The sequence below is a fragment of the Spermophilus citellus genome, assembly GCF_964194105.1.
Source record: "Spermophilus citellus genome assembly, chromosome: 17".
Taxonomy (NCBI): domain Eukaryota; kingdom Metazoa; phylum Chordata; class Mammalia; order Rodentia; family Sciuridae; genus Spermophilus; species Spermophilus citellus.
Genome location: NC_138199.1, coordinates 10,214,526 through 10,230,838, shown reverse-complemented (window position 1 = coordinate 10,230,838; position 16,313 = coordinate 10,214,526). Strand labels below are relative to the sequence as shown.

Sequence of the window (16,313 nt, the reverse complement as noted above, 5' to 3'; positions counted from 1 at the left end):
CCTCACGGGTGCTAGGCAAGTGCTCTGCCACTGAGCCCCAGCCCCAGCCCCAGCCCCCGCTCGCCCCGAAGTGCTGATTTTGATTCTGTGATCAAGTCTGTCCAGCTCACGGCCTCCACCTCGTGTCTTTGCTTCCTATGCAGCGTCACTTCAGCGTGTTTGTCCTCTCCTTCCCGGGAGCAGATGCCCTCTCCTCCATCTACAGCACCATCCTGACGCAGCATCTGAAGCTTGGACACTTCCCAGCCTTCCTGCAGAAGTCCATCCCCCAGCTGATTAACCTGGCCCTCACCTTCCACCAGAAAATCGCCACCACATTCCTGCCCACAGCCATCAAATTCCACTACATCTTTAACCTCCGGGATTTTGCCAACATCTTCCAGGTGAGTTCACCTGCTTCGAGACACCCTAAGAGTCTTAGGGATGCTCCAGGGGCTCCCATTATCAATAAAATAAATGGCAAATGCCAAACTTTTAGGCAGTTTATATGGAGTCCTGAACATAGACTCCACCTGGGCCTCTGTGAGGATGACCTCAACAAAACAGAGTTTTATTTGGAACTTCAATATGCCTCAGAAAAGAGCATGCATTTCCTAAGTTGGTTCCTTTAGGTTGAAGAAGGCTCAGCATCTCAGAGATAAGGTCATATAAATGATTCCAGTATGCTTGGGAAGGAAAATGGCACAAAGTAGAAAGTATTTTCTTCTTATCACTATTTTCTAAACAATAGAGTACAGCAACTATTCATGTAGCATTTACATCATATCAGGCAATCTAGAGATGATTTAAATTAAGTTATATACACTGTTATCCTATTTTCCATAAATGACCTGAGTATCCATGGATTTTGGTATCTGTGGGGGTCCTGGAACCAGCCTCCCCTGGATAATACAGAAGAAGGACTGTATTTCCAATGTAGAGATGACAAAACTGTGACACAGGCAATCAAGTCCCTTGAGCATGATCATAAAACTGGCATGCAGCAGCATTGATAGCCACAACTAGAATGTTCAGCCCCTCCATCCAGGTAATTTGGGGTGATGAAAGGCTTCCTGGAGAAAGACCAGCTATTTCAACTTTGTTTTCATGGTACCTGGTACAATGTCAAGGAGAAACCAGAAAGCAGAGATATCCAGGTGGATATCTTGTTCCCCTGGCCTGTTTCTTTGTCTGATTCAGGCAGCTTGAGTGGCGACGCCCTGGGCTCTGGATCCCAGCCTGGCCTCTTTGCAGCCTGCCAGCTGTCAACCTCCTGCCACAGCATAGGAGAGGACATCGCACTCTCAGCCTCACAGTCCCCCATCCTCGCCCTCCAGAGGGGAGTTTCCAGCTCAGAGCTTGACCACAGCCTCCCTCTGTCTTTCCCACCTCCTTCCTGACTGCTTGTCTGAGGCCTGATGGGAGAGATGAAGGGGATGGTCAAATGCCTGTTAGGAGACAGGCCCTGTCTAGAGATCCAAGTCGCAATAATAAGTGCTTCTCTGTGCTTCCCTCACACCATCCAAATCACAACGGAATTGAGTAGGACTGTGATTAGCAGAAATCATTAACCACTGTTCCCATCTCTGGGCCACACATCTGAGATGGTGCACAATTTGTACTTAACAGGCTCACATTTACTCAGCCCTTAATTATCTGCCTGACAGTTTGACCATATCAGGGGTTATAAAGATCAGCTGATAGCTTGCCTTACTGTCAAACACAAAAATCCCAGAAGTCAGAGTTTCTGGTTAGTGATTTTTCCTGACTTCCACAATTTTATATATGATTGATAGTGAGAAGAGATGAGAAAGAGAAAAAGGCTGAGATAACAAGGGTAGGGCCAAAGGGAGATAATGGAATTTCCTTTTCCTTTTAATGAACTTTCATTACATTATGGCATACAGACAGAAAAGCACACAAGCCATAAGCATCCATCTTGGTTAATTATCACCAAGCGATCACACCTATTTGAATTCATAATTTAAACCTTCCATAAAGAAATTCCAGGTTATACCTATGTAACCATGACTCGGATCACATTTTAGAACATTCCAGCATCTCCAAAGCACCTTTTTTGCTTCCTTCCTTCCATTCACTCTTTCCTCCTCCTCCTCAATATGGTCTAGACTTTAACACAATACATCATTTTGACCTATTTTTTAACCTAATGCAAATAGAATGTTAGTGAATGTCACTTTGTATCTTTGTTCAATATTATGTTTGCACTTATATTTTCAATCATGGTGTCAGTTTAAAAGTAAAAGTTTTCTTTCTTTCTTTCTAACCCTGAAATCTTTTAATTTCTTTTTCTTGTCCTATTGTGTTGGCCACAGCTGTCAATACAATGTTGAAAGGAAGTAGTGAGAGTGGTATCTTGACACGTTTCAAATTTTAGAGGGAAAAGATCTTAATAGCCTGTCATTAAATATGATAGTTACTGTAGGTTTTTGTGGTTGCCCCTCATCAGATTAAGAAAACTTCCTGTAATTTACTAAAAGTTTTAATCACAAATGTGTGTGGAAACTTAAGTGGTCTTTTATGCATCAGTCAGAATACTCAAGTCATGTTTCTCATTTATCCTGGCTATGTGATAAATTACACAGATTATTTTTAAGTGTTAGGTCAACTTTGCATTCCTAGAATCAACTCAAGTGGGTAATTACACGTTGTCCTTTAAATATCTTCCTGGATTCCATTTGCTAAATTTTCCTATAAATTTTCAATTATATTTTCACTTTCCTTTCTCTAATATTCTAAAGTAATAAAGTCCTCATAAAATATTTTGGCAAGTGTCTCCTTTTTTCCTTCTCTTTAGGAGATTTGGTAAAACATCATATTGTGTCTTCTTTAAATATTGAAAGAATTTCCTAGTGAAACTACCTGGAATTTCTTTATGGAAGGTTTAAATTATGAATTCAATTCCCTTAATATATATAAAACTATTCAGATTTTCGGTTTCTTCAGGTGTCAGTCATGGTAAGACCTCAGATTCTCAACAACTTCTAATTTATTGGCATAATCTTGTTTTTAATTTGCTTGTGTTATCTTTTAAATGTCTGTTGCATCAGACATTATGCCCTTTTTCTTATTCTGGTTACCAATTACATGTGCCCTCTCTCTTTTTCTCTTCTGTCACCCTTTCAAGGGAGCTGTCAATTTTGCTACTCTTAAAAAAAAAAACTCAAAAATTATAACAATATTACTATTTAATTTCTTGACTGCCTCAATTTGATATCTGTTTTAATATTATTAATGTTTACTTTTTTCTTTTTAATTCTGGATTTGGGCTTAGTTTGTTCTTTTTAATTCTGGATTTGGGCTTAGTTTGTTCTTTTTCTAACTCCTTGACATGGCTACTGATATCATTAGTTGTCAGCTTTTGTCTTTTCTAAAACACCCACTTTTAAGGCTCTAAATTTATCTCCAATTATACCATCAGCCATCTCATAACAGCTTTTATATGCTGTATTTTTTATTAGCTACACATGACATTATAATGATCTTGGCAATTCATACGTTTAAATCATTGGGGTATAATTTCTCATTTTTCTAATTGTACAGATTGCAGAATCACACTGGTCATAGAGTCACCTATATATATGCTGTATTTTTATTATCTTCAGTTCATAATATTTCTTAATTTCCACCTTAATGCTTTTTTGATCCATGGAATGTTTAGAAGCATGATGCTTTCTTTCCAAAACTGTAAAGTTTTTCTAGTTATCTTTCCTTTAATAACTAGCTTACTTTCACTGTTCTCAGAAAAAGAAATATTTTATATGATTTTTGTTCTTTTGAAGTGTATTGGGATTTGCTGTTACTCAAAATATAATAAACATGCACATTAACAAATGTATTCTAGCCAGGCAAGGTGGCCCATGCCTGTAATCCCAGTGGCTCGGGAAACTGAGGCAGGAGGATGGAAAGTTCAAGGCCAGCCTCAGCAAGTTAGAGAAGCCCTTAGTAACTTAGCAAGACCCTACCTCAAAATAAAAAATAAAATAAAAAGGGCTTGGGATATGGCTCAGTAGTTAAGTGTCCCTGGATTCAATCTCTAATCCAAAAAAGAAAGACATTCTAAGATGTTTAGTGTAGTTTCCCCAACATGTTAATTAGGACAAGTTTGTAAACCATGTTATTTAAATTTTCTATGTATTTAAGAATTTTTTTGTGTGCTTTTTTTGAATGTTTCTTTAAAAAGACATATTAAAATCTCTTACTGTGATTGTGGATATATCTATTTTTTCTTTTATTTCTGTTATATTTATTTCTTATACTTTGAAGCTATGTTATTAGATGCATAATTTAACATATCTTTTGTATTTTATACTGAGTCTAATGTAATTAATTACTAGGATATATTCGTAATTAGTATCTTTCTGACTTTTTTTTCTTACTTATTAAATGTACTTCTTTATCTCTAACAGTCATTCTTGTTTTAAACTCAACTTTGTTTAGTATAAGTAGGACTACTCTGTATTCTCTTTTAGTCAATATCTTCATAAGAGTAACCCCTTGGTATCCATGGGGGATTGGTTGCAGGACCCCTCACATATACCAAAATCTACAGATGCTCAATTTTTTTATATATAAAGTAGTGTAGTATTTGATATAAACTACATAGCTTCCCATATACTTTAAATCACCTTTAAATTACAATGTCAATGCTATGTAGATAGTCACTGTACTCTATTATTTAGGGGAAAAGGAACCCCCCCCAAAAAAAAAACAAAATTCATTCTTTTCAGTACAGGTAAAATTTTTTCTGAATATTTTAAATTAATTTGTATTCACACATTATAATTATACATAAAAGTGGGATTCATGGTGATATATTTACACATGTACTATAATTTAGTCAGTTTCATTCCCTAGTGCCTCCCCTTTCCCTTCCTTCCTCCCTTTCCTTGATTCTCTTCCTCTGCTCCACTGGTATTCATTCTAATTTCTTCTCTCTAGCTTTTCTGAACATTCTTGATCCGTGGTTACTTGAATCCATCGATGCAGAAGACATGGTTACAGAAACCCAACTATACACTCTTTTCACTTTTTATGCTCCGCTTGTCTATATTTTTATATTTAAGAATAAACCTAAGCAGGATATGGTAGTTTTTTTAATCCAGCCTATTATCTTTTAATTATACTGTTTAATTCATTGTTATTTTTATGACAATATATTTTGGATTAAATTACTTATGCTATTTGTTCTAAATATATTCTACCTATTCTTTTTCCTTTCCTCTCAATTATTATGTTCCACTCAACTAATAATATGTTTTTTTATTATTTTATTTTTTCTCTCTTTTATTATTTAAGAAAATCCTTTTCTTTTTCATTGAATGGTTGCCATATTAATCATAGTTTTATCACAGCTTGTGTCTGTTCACTTCAATAGCTAGATCTTCTGAGTCAGGGTTTTCTTTTGTTTTTTACTCATTTGGTCTTATCTCCTACTATTCTACTATCTTTCACACCCCTGTCCTCCCTACCTCCCCCCCACTCCAACCTGCCCCATCCAGTGAACCTCCCCTTCTCCCTCGCTGCCCACCTCCACCCACTTATTGTGAGTCAGCATCCAGAAATCAGAGAGAACATTCAGCCTTTCGTTTGGGGGCATTGGCTCATTTCACTTAGCATGATAGTCTCCAGTTCCATCCATTTACCAGCAAATGCCATCATTTTATTCTTCCTTATGGCTGAGTAATATTCGATTGGGGGTATATGTACCACATTTTCTTTATTCATTCATCTGCTGAAGGGCACTAGGTTGGTCCCACAGTTGAGCTATGAATTGAGCTGCAGTAAACATTGTTTTCGTTTGTTCTTTTTAGTGTTACATAACAGTAGAATGTATTTTGACATATCATACATACTTGGAATATAATTTCCCATTCTTGTGGTTGTACATGATGTGGAGTTACTATGGTCGTATATTCATATATGAACGTAGGAAAGTCATGACCATTTATTCTACTGGCTTTCCCATTCCCATCTCTCCATCCTCCCCCTGATTCCCCCTTGTCCAATTTGGTGAACCTTCACTCTTCCCTCCCCACAACCTATTGTGAGTCAGCATCCACATTATCAGAAAGAACATCCAGCGTTTGGATTTTTGGGGATTGACTTATTAGCAATGATGGTCTCCAGTTCCATCTGTTTACCAGCAAATGCCATAATTTCATTCTTCCAAAAAATAGAAATTTTGATGGAGTTTCTTGCTATGCTGTATTACAGTGTTTGAAGAATTTAATATCCAGCTACAAATTTTTCCAACAAGAATTCACTGAGAATCTACTCTACATCAGGCACCATGCTAGAGAACAGTAGTACAATAATAAAATCAACCATCACCAAAATGAAGTCTGTCAACTTCCCTGTCTTTGAAACACTTTCCATGAGCCAGGAGAAGCAAATTTGGGAAAGAAAAATAATAATAATTTGAGAAAATAATAATTTTTCCTGACTGGAGATTTATATATAAAAGGCTCTGTGGGGCACATCAGAAGGAATGTTACTGGGCAGGAAAGGAGATGTCTTAGAAGACTTCAACAAAGAGGGACCAACTGAACTAGATGTTGAGCACAGAAAGCAAAACAAAGAAGGGGCAGAGGAGGTGCAGAAAGAATACAGAATCAGAAAACAATTTGAGTTTTCAATGTGATATCTAGATTTTAAAGGAAGTAATGATAAAAGTGACCGTGAAGTAGCAGATCAGTGATCACATTGTGACCAGATATTTATGCCTTGCAGATGAGTCTGAGCAGCATTCTGTCAATAATAAGGAACCAATAAATGACCCCCATTTATTCTAAGACAAGAAAGAAATCAATGAGAGCAAACACAGAGATGAGTCTGAAGTGAGAGGATTTGTTCGGGTTGTTAGGGGCTGATGGTCTCTATTTCTCCAGTGAAAATAAATACTAGGATTTGGGCTAAGGATAGCAGAGTGAGGTGACAGAGGAATTTGATAAGAAAAGTAAATATTGGGAACAATCACTGTAACATATAGGAAAGGGAATGGTATAGGGATGACTAAATCAATTGCAGATCTGCAAATGTTTGCCACATCTATTGTAGTCTTTTCTCGTTGTTCTGATTTTACCTGGTCAATCATGACATCAATCAGTTTTCAAAATGGCACTTGTAGAATCGAAATATAGAGAGAAGACACTCTAACCTCATTGTGGTCATTTGAAAAGTAGTAGTCAATATTATAGACCCTAAGGAAGACCTAATGTTAAACGTTGTGGCTTTGAAGGAAGGCAACTTATAACTTATTCTATGATACTGGGCATGTTTTTTCCATATTTCTAAATCCCAGTCTCCCCAGTATACAAGATACCTGCAGTAAAAATTATTTTATAACATCATTATAGAGATTAAATAAGCTTTGTCTTGGAAAACATCTAGTCCAACATCTGTCACATAACTGGCTTCAAAAAAATTATAGCTGTTGCAGCATTTTTAAAAATAATGAGCAGAAAACCATGATTCCAATTTATTGAGTGAGATCCATCATCCTAGGCACATTAATTTGAATTATTTCAACAACTCCAGAAAGTCAATATTGCTATTTTGGTTTGAAAAGTGAGCAAATTAAGGTTCAGAGATGTCACCTGCCTTGCCCAAAGTCACATAGTTGCTATATGGTTGTGACAATATTTGAGGTCAGATCTGTCTGCCTCCAACACTTGGTCTCCCCCACACACACACACCCACACTTTATGATACACTCATTAGTGAGATAATTTCAGGCATTATTCTAGTTTTAACAAAATGTTCCAGAAAGTTCTTTTAGCTATTGTACTTTTGAATTGCTATTAATGTTGTTTTGTCTGTTCTTCTTGAAGGGACTTCTTTTTTCTTCAGTGGAATGTATAAAGTCCACACAGGACTTAGTGAAGCTCTATCTGCATGAATCAAATCGGGTTTATCGGGATAAGATGGTAGAAGAAAAGGACTTTGATCTTTTCGATAAAATCCAGATAGAAGTACTCAAGAAAATTTTTGATGTAAGTATTGCCCTGTGGATTTGTTTTACATTTAAATTAATAATAATATGCACATGATCGCCCAAATGAAACAATCCAGTTCATTAACTAAGAAAAGGTCAGAGATTAGGTTAAAGAAATAAATTCTATCACTGTTTTGTCCAGGTGAAAAACGGAGGGGTAAGAATAGACGAAAACTCATTGCAGATCTCAGTGCCGAGAGGTCCACAGTGATCAGCTGACCCAAGTGCTCCCACGCTGGTCATCCCACATGACATTCCAGCATCCCAAGAACATACTATCTCCTCTCCCATGGAAGCCATTTCAGAAGTGCTATTAACTGGACTTTGGGAATGATTCTGACAATTGGAACATTTGGAACCATTTTGAAAATTGGAACATTTGGAAAATTTATTGTAAAAATGATTTCAAATCTGTTCTCCCACCCATTAGTTTTAGGTCGACATGGCAAACATCGAAACACGTTGGGACCATTGACCTTCCCAATACTGAGTCTTCCCTTCACGGGGTCAAAGAGCCTTAATCCTTTTGGCTGTGTCTGATATGTATTGGTTACAAACCCAGAAAAACTTGATATCATCCTGAATGCTCTCAGCTGTTCATCCCTCTGAAATTGTGGTGCCTGACCTTCATCACACAACCCAGCTGGGGTCTGACCCAAAGCAAGATCAACATCTTAAAATGTGCCCTGCTAAACAATTGGAAAGAAGGTGTCCATCATGAAATGAGTGAAGAAAGCCCTTCATGTTATATCACGCTTTTGAAAATTCACAGTGCACTTGGCATGTTAAAACTCAGAAATCTAGAATAATTCTAACTCACATACTATTTTGCAAATGTGGTAGACCCTAAAATTTATTTTCCCTTCATAAACTTCTGAAATTATTTTTCCATTGAACTACTGGCCCCTGAAATTATTAAAAGAATGAATGGCCCATTTTTTTTTCTTAAAGAAAGGATGATATGCCTTGGGAGAATTTGGTATATTAACACCATCAGAGATTATATCAAATTATCAGTGTCAAAAATTACTCCATAATTACACTGACACTTCTGTTGACCAAAGATCCATATTCTCCATATACTGCTTATCTGTCCTCTCTTGAATTTAGAAATAATCAAACTTGAGTATAATTGTATGATGTAGTTCTTATATTCACTGTATTAGTCTGCTTCCTATTGCTATAACAAAATACTTGGGACTGGGTAACTTGTAAAGAAAAGAGGTTCATGGAGATCACAGTTTTGGAGACTGAATGTCCAAGATTGAGAGACCCCATTAATTCAGCCTCTGGTGAGAGATTCATAGTGAATGGCACTATGGCAGGAACATGTATAGAAGAACTATGGTGAGGCAGGAAATGAAAAAAAAAAGATTCAGGAGTCATGTTTGGTCTTTAATATGACCCACTCTTGCAAGAACTGATAACTCATCCCATAAGACCGGCAGCAATCCCTTCAGAGGGCAGCTCCCCCTCAGTGATCTAATCATCTCCTATTAAGCCACACCTCTTAGAGGTCCCACTACCTCTTACACGGCCACACCAGGGGCCACGCTTCCAACACATGAACTTTTGAGGGACACACCATATCTGAACCATAGCACTCACTCTGTTTTAGCACCATTTTTCCTGATAAGATGCTGAATCTGCCTCTGAAGGTATTGACAGTGCATCCCAATTTTTGTGGCATCTTTTGAGTGGTCAGTGAGAATTTTATATAACGTATTTGAGTCTTCTATTTCCTAGGCTAGAGTTTCTAAATTCCTTCACTTCTGTCATTGTTTGTAGGGGTCCTGATGTTCAGAGCGCTCACATCTTAGATGCCCTGCTCTGAGCATTGCAGCATTAGCCAGTTGCTGTACTCATTGCTAGCTCTGCAGATAAGCCTGGATGGTCTTCGTAAGTTGGTCTGAGCTAGCACTTTAACAGCACTCAGTTTTTGAAGTCCAATTCCCTAAGTGGGTTTGTATAGGAAGGGTGCATCCTTTTAATCACAGACTTAGATATAATTGTTACTGCCATTATCCTTCCCCAACATTTGAAATGCCAGCCTGAAGCATCCTTGCTCCACCAAATCCCGATATCAGTAACAAGGAAAAGTTGCCAGATTCCCACCCAAGAAGTGCTACAATCCTGTTTCCACCATCAAAAGCTTAAAGTTCTCTGGTTCACAGCCCTGTGTGATACCATGTCGCTATTAAGGAGTTTTTGATTCGTCGTGTTGGTTGATTTTCTCTCTCTCTCTCCCTTCTGTGCAGCATGTCTCTGATCATAAAATTGGAGACTTGTTTTGTTCATCAAAGAACCTTTGTAGATCAGGCTTTTTCAAAACTCACCTTTTGTTTCTTCTCTGCTAGATCCTCAGTGTAAATTGACTGCCATCAGAACTCACCCCCAGTATGGGAGCCCGTTCTCAAACTGGGTCAATGTATTCCTGCATTACTTTACTGTAAAACGACCCAAAGTAGCTCTCTTGCTTTGCATTTACATGTTATACAAAATTCAGGAGCATTTATGGTTACTCTATACCACAGCGTAATGGTTTTCTACAGTCCTGAAGCACCTTCAGAATTCTGTAGAATGACTCTTTGATGCCTAATTCTTTCTAGCCTTTTATTCCTCTGCTCATGAAGCAGTTCTGGTTGCTCTTTAAGTATGATTGTCATCTTCGCTTTCCCTACACTAGGAGGATCTTGTCCCAGGTGCTTGTAAGGCTACTCCTTTAGTGATACGTCCTCAGCAGTGCCCCTGCTGGTGAAGAGCATGCTGGTTACCTGGTGATTCACACTTAGGGCTTCCAGTCTGGACTTTGGGATAAAAGATTGGCAGGTTAAGACAAAAGTTTTCACTCATGGAGCTTCCTACTTGTGTCTTAGGAAATGTATTATAGGACTTATCTCATCTATAATCTATCTTCTTACCTAAAGTCTCAGGTAATTTGGATTTTGACAAGTAGTTCTTTTTGTTTCTTCTAACATAATATTTTTTTTAAAAAAATTAGTCATATCTTTAATACTCATAGGGTAATTTGGTAGTAAGTAGACATACAGTCCATATCTTTTTGTTGGGTGGGGGGGGGGGTACTGGGGGTTGAACCCAGGGGCACTCAACCACTGAGCCACATCTTCAGCCCTATTTTGTATTTTATTTAGAGACAGGGTCTCACTGAGTTGCATAGCACCTTGCTTTTGCTGAGGCTGGCTTTGAACTCACGATCCTCCTGTCTCAGCCTCCCGAGAGCCACTGGGATTACATGCATGCACCACTGCACCTGTCCTATATCTTTTAAATTAATCAAACTATACCTGGTATTTATTCCCATAGTTACGTTTATCCTGTGGGTATGATTTGACACTCAGTAAGTATAAATGCTTAGGAAAGTTTTTATAAATAAGTGGTTCTATTTTAAGTTCTTTAAGATTATCTATATGCCCATGAATAAAACAATTATCTAATGGTAGCTAATAGCAGATTCCTGAGAACCATCTGGACAAAACATCTGGAATTGGAACTTGAAAACTATGGTTTGCAATCTCACAAGAAAAAGGAAAGGATATTTTATGATAATGCCATTGATCAGGGTGCTAGACTTGTTGGAATAAATGTAGAGAGTTGAGACCATCCTGCCCTGATCCCTACACCCAAGACTGGTGAAATAACCCCTGCTTGAAGAAATCCACCTGTGTCTTCCTCCATTCTTCTGATCGCAGCACTCTTCCTGGGCTTGGGCTTAGGAGGAAGATACCTTCCATTTTCTATTCTCATCCCGCAGGGAATAATGAACTATATCCATGACTTCACTGCGCTGGTAAATGAAAAATATCTACTCTATAAGGGCCTCTCGAGAGGGAAGAAGTGTTAAAAGTAGCACTAATACTTAATTTTCAAAAAGTGTGCAGGGAGGAAAATAAATAGACGTCTCCACTCTGTTGTGTGGAACCAGAATTGGGAGTCAATAAGGAAGGTCCCCGTTCCTGTCTCACTACCAGGATATTGAGGAGACCGCGGAACAGACCCGAAGCCTGAACATATATTGCCACTTTGCCAATGGTATTGGTGAGCCCAAGTACATGCCTGTACAGTCGTGGGAAATCTTGACCCAGACTCTGGTGGAAGCCCTGGAGAACCACAACGAAGTCAACACAGTGATGGACCTGGTTCTGTTTGAGGATGCCATGCGCCACATGTAAGTGAACTTCTCTTCCTGCCTTTCCTCAGGGGCTTCTCTGTTCTAGTAGCAGGACTCTGTGAGAGGGCCAGAAAAGTAGCTACTGCTATTTCCTTGAAGGTCAAGATGGCGGAGCAGTAGCTGCAGGCTTCTGCCACTGGCCCTAGGAAAAAAACCAGGTGCTGGACTCAGACAAAACTGTATCTGTCTCCATGCCTGCCAGGTACTGTCCCTGGCCATGATGGTAACAAGACACCAAGAGAAGATCTGCGATCAGAAAAGAGGCACCAGAACAGCTCAAGGTCCCCAACCCTACCCTCATACTGATCAAAGGAACAGTTTTTGATGTGACCATGTCCCTGTAGTATGCTGTTTTTAAGTCCTTTGGGTATAGACCCAGGAGAGGGATAGCTGGGTCAAATGGTGGTTCCATTCCCAGATTTCCAAGAAATCTCCATACTGCCTTCCAGATTGGCTGCACCAATTTGCAGTCCCACCAGCAATGTATGAGTGTGCCTTTTTCCCACATCCTCACCAACACTTATTGTTGTTTGAATGCATAATAGCTGCCATTCTGACTGGAGTGAGATGAAATTTTAGAATAGTTTTGATTTGCATTCCTCTAATAGCTGGAGATGTTGAACACTTTTTTTCATAATTTGTTGATTGATTATATATCCTCTTCTGAGAAGTGTCTGTTCAGTCCTTTAGCCCATTTATTGATTGGGTTTTTTGTTTTTCTGGTGTTAAGGTTTTTGAGTGCTCTATATATCATATGCTTTAAATATCTATCTGATGTGCTTGTGGTAAAGATTTGCTCCCATTCTATAGGCTTTCTGTTCACCTGACTGATTGTTTCTTTTGCTAAGAAGAAGCCTTTTATTTTGAGTCCATCCCACTTATTGATTCTTGGTTTCAATTCTTGCACTATAGGAGTCTTACTAAGGAAGTTAGGGCCTAATCCCACATGATAGAAATTAGGGCCTACTTTTTCTTCCATTAGACGTAACGTCTCTGGTTTAATTCCTACGTCCTTAATCCACTTTGAGTTGAGTTGTGTGCATGGTGAAAGATAGGGGCTTAATTTCATTTTGTTACATATGGATTTCCAGTTTTCCTAGCACCATTTGTTGAAGAGGCTATCTTCTCTCCAATATATGTTTTGGGCGCCTTTGTTCAGCCACATCAATGTTTATAGCAGCACAATTCACAATAGCTAAATTGTGGAACCAACCCAGATGCCCTTCAGTTGATGAACAGATAGGGAAACTTTGGTATATATACACAATGGAATATTACTCAGCATTAAAAGATAATAAAATTATAGCATTTGCAGGTAAATGGATAGAGTTGGAGAATATCATGCTAAATGAAATAAGCCAATCCCAAAAAACCAAAGGCTGAATGTTTTCTTTGATATGAGAATGCTTGACTCATAATGGTGATGGAGGGGGCGGAGCATGGGAGGAATGGAGGAATTTTAGATAGGGCAAAGGGGAGGGAGGGGAAGGGAAGAGCAAGAGGGTAGGAAAAACGGTGGAATAAATTAGACATCAGTACCTAAGTACATATATGAAGTCACAAATGGTGTGACTCTATTTTGCATACAACCAGAGAAATGAAAAATTGTGCTTTATATGTATACTATGAATTGAAATGCATTCTGCCATCATATATAAAAAATCAGAATAAATAATTTAATAAAAAAGGAACAGTTTTTTAATGTAATAGGGTTTTTGTTCAAGTGCACACATTTCAAAAATTAATCATTCTTTTAAGTGTTGTTGCTATCCAATGAATGAATGATTGGCAGTAATCGGCAAGCTTTCCAGATAAATTCCACTTACACTACCAGTGCTATCCCCAGAACTGCTCTGCATTCCCCAGTCTGAGTTCCATCCACCACACTCCCTGCCCTCCCAAATCCTCCCTCTCTGCCTGTGGTTTTCATGAAATAAAATCTGCCTCATCTTCCATTTCTCTGAGTTCATCCTTCTCTGGTGGATCTGAAAAACCAATGGACCCCTGAGTGGAGGAAAGCTGTTTCCTTCCTGGGCCCAGGTACCCCAGAGTCTAGGGAGTTGTAAGTCTCCTCCTTACCCCCTCCCTCACCCCCACCCCCGGGCATGTTCAAACCACAGCTCTTTCAAAGCACACGGAATCCAGGTTCCATGCTACTTCTCCCCTCGTGACAGTTGACAGGTGACTTCCAGTCAGTCACTCCTCAGTGCTGAGCCATCTCTCTGTCCTCACCCATGGCTTCTAGTCCCCATTCTTTCTGTTCCTTGGTCTCCTCCGCTCTATGATCTTTTCTTCCACCTCACCTCAGCCCTTCATTTATAGTCCCTGCCCTAGAACATCTACCGTCAATGCTGAATTCACCTCCAAAATCTGAATTTCAACGATTCCACTCTCCACCCTGTACCTCCTACCCTTGAACTCACCTGCTCTCATCTTTCATTCCACCTCTTCTTAAACTTCATCAAGACTTTGTTTCATGGACCAACTACCTTCTCAACCTCCTTTACTCCCCTTACCATGTCTTTACTTTCTCCCTCAACTACAATGGATTCTGTCATCCTGGTACAAACTCCCCTACCTCTCCTGTCATTGTACCCACACGGAAAAGCCCCACTTTGGTGAAACCAGTCTGTTACCTTGTTCCACACCTGTCCTTATCCAGCTGTTCATGGTTGAAGAAGAATCCCTCACCATGTTTGTGCTAGTCATTTTTTTTGCACTGCTGTGAACAAAATATCTAACGACGACAACGCGCAGGAGAAGAGATTTCTTTTGGATCATGGTTCACAAGATTCAATCCATGTTCAACTGGTTCCAAGGCAGAAATATCATGGTGGAAGGGTGTGGCAGAGGAAAGTGGCTCATCTCATAAAGGAAGGAGCCAGGGAAAAGACAGACCATTCCAGGGCACACTCCCAGTATCAGCTGACAGAGACCTCACAACTCTATCAATCCCTAAAAGTGTGACCTCTGAATCTTGGTGCATTGGTGACCACATTTTCACATATGAGCTTTTAGAAGACACTCCAGATCCAAATCATAACAATATTGACTAGATTTGCTTCAGTGTTATGGCCACAATATCAAGTAGGCCCTCAACATTGCTAGAGTGCCTCCTCCATGATCCTGAACACTTTGTTCCTTCGTCTTTCCAAGACAACTGCACTATATGTTTTTCCTTTCTCCTCAAACTTCTAACACTTCTCCCCTCTCTTTAATCCCAGCTAACAAAGGCATCTCTTGTTTCACTGAGAATTCTTACACCTGCCTACCTGGGATACCTGTACAGCCCATGTATTTCATAAGCATCCTACCCACAAAATTGCGCCTTCCTGGCTGTTTTAATTAATGAGTTTGGTTCTTACCTGGGGCTGATCCCTTCATACATATGGACGGTATCCTAACCCTTCTCATCTTCTCAGTGATTTTACTCCTCCCTATAATTATCTTCTCTGCCTCTCTATCTCTCCTTCTCCTTTTTGTTATCCCTCTATATTTCCCTCTCCCTCCCCTCTTTTCTCTTTCTCTATCTTTTCATGTTACCCCATCATTAATTTCTGTATGCACATTAATGTACACACCTATCATGTTACCACTTATCCAGAAAATAATGCACCATTCCTTGATCTTTGTATTCCTTCCCATCTACTACCCCTCATTTCTCTCCAGCAAAACTCACCAAAGAAATTATCCATACTTGTCATACCTCCTCACCTCTAATTCTCCTCAACCCACTACTTACCATCTGAACAAAGAGGTTCCCACGGTAATCACCACAGACTCACCTCTAGCTAAGATCAGTTGTCATCGCTTGTATTACTGGACATCCTGTTGCATTTGTCATGATTTACTATTGTGTCTACTTTCTTGGCATGCATCCATCCATTAATCCAACACATGTTTATGGATTAGACCACCTTAGTATGGGTGTAGGGGATCTTGGTTTTATTGACTACAGATCCCCAATACCTAGGACATTGTCTGGAATCTAGCAGGTGCCCTATAAAACTTTTTAACATATCATATAGGAATAAACCAAGTAGAGGAGAATAAAGGGAAGGGGGAGATGCTGGGGGATGAAGACTCCAATTTCATAGGTGATCCAGAGGGTCTTACCCAAAAATGCAG

The 16,313-nt window shown here is 39.1% G+C and overlaps 1 protein-coding gene across 2 annotated transcripts in view; it reads left to right on the top strand.

The window, feature by feature from the left end:
• Positions 1-16,313, top strand: part of DNAH9 (dynein axonemal heavy chain 9) — a gene marked incomplete at both ends in the record, with an annotated part of 338,928 nt that overhangs the window by 183,673 nt on the left and 138,942 nt on the right. For both annotated transcript variants that reach the window (XM_081272229.1, XM_081272228.1), the window contains 3 exons: positions 144-383; positions 7,833-7,994; positions 11,986-12,182. In XM_081272229.1, the coding sequence (XP_081128355.1) occupies positions 144-383; positions 7,833-7,994; positions 11,986-12,182 (599 nt within the window). The remainder of the gene's footprint in view (positions 1-143; positions 384-7,832; positions 7,995-11,985; positions 12,183-16,313) is intronic.